This window comes from Onychomys torridus, chromosome 7, assembly GCF_903995425.1.
Source record: "Onychomys torridus chromosome 7, mOncTor1.1, whole genome shotgun sequence".
NCBI classification, from domain to species: Eukaryota; Metazoa; Chordata; class Mammalia; order Rodentia; family Cricetidae; genus Onychomys; species Onychomys torridus.
In genome coordinates this window covers 30,208,696-30,212,138 of record NC_050449.1, presented here as the reverse complement: position 1 = coordinate 30,212,138, position 3,443 = coordinate 30,208,696, and the positions used below count along the sequence as shown (strand labels likewise).

The 3,443-nt window shown below is 49.4% G+C and overlaps 1 protein-coding gene across 1 annotated transcript; it reads left to right on the top strand.

Annotated features, from left to right (window-relative positions):
* Positions 1 to 850: 850 nt before the first annotated feature.
* On the top strand, positions 851 to 3,168 carry Pate1 (prostate and testis expressed 1). Its single transcript, XM_036193580.1, has 5 exons — positions 851 to 902; positions 1,190 to 1,225; positions 1,832 to 1,864; positions 2,150 to 2,272; positions 3,035 to 3,168. The coding sequence occupies exons 1-5, from the start codon at positions 851 to 853 to the stop codon at positions 3,166 to 3,168; spliced, it is 378 nt and encodes a 125-aa protein (XP_036049473.1).
* Positions 3,169 to 3,443: the final 275 nt, after the last annotated feature.

Genomic DNA, 3,443 nt, shown 5'->3' with positions numbered 1-3,443 from the left:
GCTTTAGTTCACCAAGTACCCCTGAGTTCACTTGGCTGTTGTCAATAACATTTTCTTTTATTCTAATCTTAATCACTAACATTAACTATCAGATCATGCATGATACCTCTCTCTCTCTCTCTCTCTCTCTCTCTCTCTCCCCTCTCTCTTCCTCCCTCCCTCCCTTCCTCTCTCTCTCTCTCTCTCTCTCTCTCTCTCTCTCTCTCTCTCTCTGTATATGTGTGTTACCTCCCTCTCTTCACCCCCCTCCCTTGCCTGTGTGTGTGCGTGTGTGTGTGTGTGTGTGTGTGTGTGTGTGTGCGCGCGCGTGTGCGTGTGCGCGCGCGTGTGTGTGTGCGCGCGTGTGCGTGTGCGCGCGCGCGCGCACGCGCGATCCAGGATGGCTATAAAAGGGTTAGAAACTCTTACTGATCAAAGGGGTTGTACTGAAGACAGAAGCAAAGAGCTGAGGCACCAAAGGAAAAATCTTTGTAGGAGACCAGATAAGGACTTATACTGGCGAGGCATGGGACTGAATGTATGTGCACAGAGGTGGTTAACACATGGAACCTAAATGATGAAACTTTAAGGCCTTAATAGGATAGAGGTGCTCCCAGGGACACAGTTACCTGGTGTGTATCAGAAATCCTGAGAGGTGGAATAAATCAAGTCCAGAAGTTTTCTAGCCATTCTTTCTTCCCCCAAGTTATAAAGAAAAGAAATTAGAGTCGTTGATTTTTCTAGGACCAGGGTATGATTTTTCAATGACTTCCTCACTGTCCCACCCCTAATTCCTCTAAAGAAGCCAGCCTTCCCAGTGCATATAAATAGTGATACTTCCTGTCCCAATTTGAACCTTTCTGCCTTCCAAATGGGCAAGTCTTACTTAATGGGATGTCTCATCTTACTCTGTTGTTTGAGGGGTGAGTCCCAAGAGTCACCAGTGTGAGATATGTCCAGGATCCAGGAATGAGTGGGAACCCCCATGATGAAGGCCAGCTGTGGCAACCCAGCAGAAAGAACAGGCACTGTGTGCCCTGCCTTCCACTCACCCTGTATCAGGTCACCGGGACCTTAACCAAAGCCCTTTTGCTCGTAGGAGGAAATAGATGATTTACAAACAGACAGATTCCTAGAAGCTGTGAAATGGGGGCTGAAAAAATGATACTCTGCAGAGAGTATGACTTTTGTCTTTTTGCTTTTTCAACAGGTTTCTCTGCATCGTTTGCACATGAGGTTGACACACGTGAGTAGAAACGGGTGTGAAAATGAAGAAAAAGATGAAGGGAGAGTACAGGAGGAGTGGGGTGGGGTGGGCGCTCAAAGTAAACCACAAACAGACATCATCTCCAGATCCAGCAGCCTCTTCTGGCAGGAGAAAGCCAGGATGGAAGCTGTCTTTAGGGCTAACAAAGCAGTAGAGCAGCAACTGACAACCTAAGTACAAGAGCAAGGGACCAGAGAAGTGGGATGTGGAGTTGGCAGAAGCCAGGTGGCCCGATCCAGGGTAGCAACCTCCTGGACTTCAGAGGTCTGTTCTCATTGTCCAATCTGAAGTGAGACTATGGAGGACGTTCAACTGACACAAGACAGTGAAGTCAAAACCTTACGTGTGGGTACCCTTCCTTCTGGTCTATGCTGCATCCTTAGGGGTGGGAAGAAGAATCTGAGGGGAAGAGGATAAAGGGAAAAAAAATGGTACAAGACAGCATGAGCACCTTTGGGACAGTAGGGGGGAAAAACAACTCTCCATACACCAAGCTAGAATGCAGGATGAGCCTGAGGCGAGGGGAGCGCAAGGAGGAGGTAAATCTCAGAATGCGGGCTTGTTCTCTTTACCTCCCCTGAATAGCTGATAAAGTCCTCGTTGGTGAAAATAACAATGGTGAGTACCAAGAAACCCTAGCCGGACCATCTTGGCACTACGTTTCTCTTTTCATTCTGCCTCCCCGTTCCATCCCTGCCATCTTCCAGGCTGGAGCTTCTGAGGCCGTGAACTCCGGTCACCCTTCTGGTTTCACCCATTCTAGTAGCGGCACATGCCCATGCTTTGGTGGGGTTTGGGGCCGGGGACACGCCGGCAAAGCCTTCCAGTCCTAAGCATGCTTCGAACTGGAAGTGGGGGATGGGCTCTTTGCTAGTGCAATCATCGCTCATGTCTCTTTTCGAGTTGTGGAGATTGTGCAGTGTAGAATGTGCCACCTCCAGTTTCCCGGGGAAAAGTGCTCTAGAGGAAGAGGAATATGTACGGCCACAGCAGAAGAGGCCTGCATGTTTGGAAAGATCTTCAAAAGTAAGTGGTGGGGGAAGGAAGGAAGGATGGGGAAGAGGTAGCCGGATGTGTGGGCCTTGGGGGGGGGGGGGTGAGCACAGGAACTTCCGGTCACTATAGACAGCCTCACTCCCGAGGTAGCTGGTACTATCACTCCCAGAATTCACTATGATAAAGGCGAAATGGAGGTGGCTGCTGAAGCAAAGGCAACTGTAAGAAGCCTGGAGAGAACAGACGGGGGGGGGGGGGGGGGGGGGGGGCAGAATGCAGGTGACCGGATGGACATAATACTCACCCCCTGGAGAGCAGCTAGTTGGTAACAAGGAACAGCTCTCTGTGTACCTGCCCAGGCTTTTTCAAGAATGGCTCCAGGCTATGGAAACAGGGTGGGGAGGGTGGGAGGCGCTGTGGGGGGTGGGGGGGGGGGGGTTGTGTCAATGATATATGCCCTGGTTGCATCTCCTTGTGAATAAGGTTAGACAGGGTTTCTCTGGTTTCCTATCCTCAGTGATACCCAAGCCTTGTGATTCTCAGCAGAAACCTCCCGCTCTGGTTAATAACTGACACACTTCTCTCATGGCCTTCCTACCTCCAACAACGTCTTAAAACTGCGCCACGATAGTCCTTTCCTTTTAGGGAGCTACCACCTTTCAATGCCTTCATATCTGAATGATGGAGCATAAACTCCACATGGTGGTTTTTAGAGGCCAGCATGGGCTGCAGAGAAGCTGATTTACAGATGCCTTTCCTGGGTTTGCTGATCTGCTCTTCCCTCTTCTGCAGGGGATGGTACCCTCTGGTTAAACTTCATGGGCTGCCTAAAGAACTGTGCTAATGTGAAAAACATAAGGTGGGGTCCCTATCTGGTGGACTTCAGGTGCTGCCGGGGCTACGACATGTGCAACGAAAGGTTTTAGAAGTTCCTGGGCTTCTGTGCTCCAACATCTGGATGATGGGATGGCTTCTCCACAAGGACTTCCTGAGGACAACACTACATAGAACGACTTCAAACATATGGCGCTGCCATCTACGTGTAAGAGGAAAAGCACCCTTTTTCTAAAGCCCCTTCCTGTTCCAAAATCAATAAAAAGTGAACAAATAAAACCTTCTTACCAACATCAGCATGTGCTTGGGTTGTGTTACCAAAACCCACTGGATAACCAATTACTAAGGACAGAAAAAATTAAAATTC

What these genes read in the sequence shown, in the direction of transcription:
- Pate1 (XM_036193580.1), top strand. Translation starts at nt 851, where the DNA reads ATGGGCAAGTCTTACTTAATGGGATGTCTCATCTTACTCTGTTGTTTG. An exon ending in TGCACATGAGGTTGACACAC is followed by an intron (nt 1,226 to 1,831) that starts GTGAGTAGAAAC and finishes TCCCCTGAATAG; the next exon opens with CTGATAAAGTCCTCGTTGGT. An exon ending in CGTTGGTGAAAATAACAATG is followed by an intron (nt 1,865 to 2,149) that starts GTGAGTACCAAG and finishes TCTCTTTTCGAG; the next exon opens with TTGTGGAGATTGTGCAGTGT.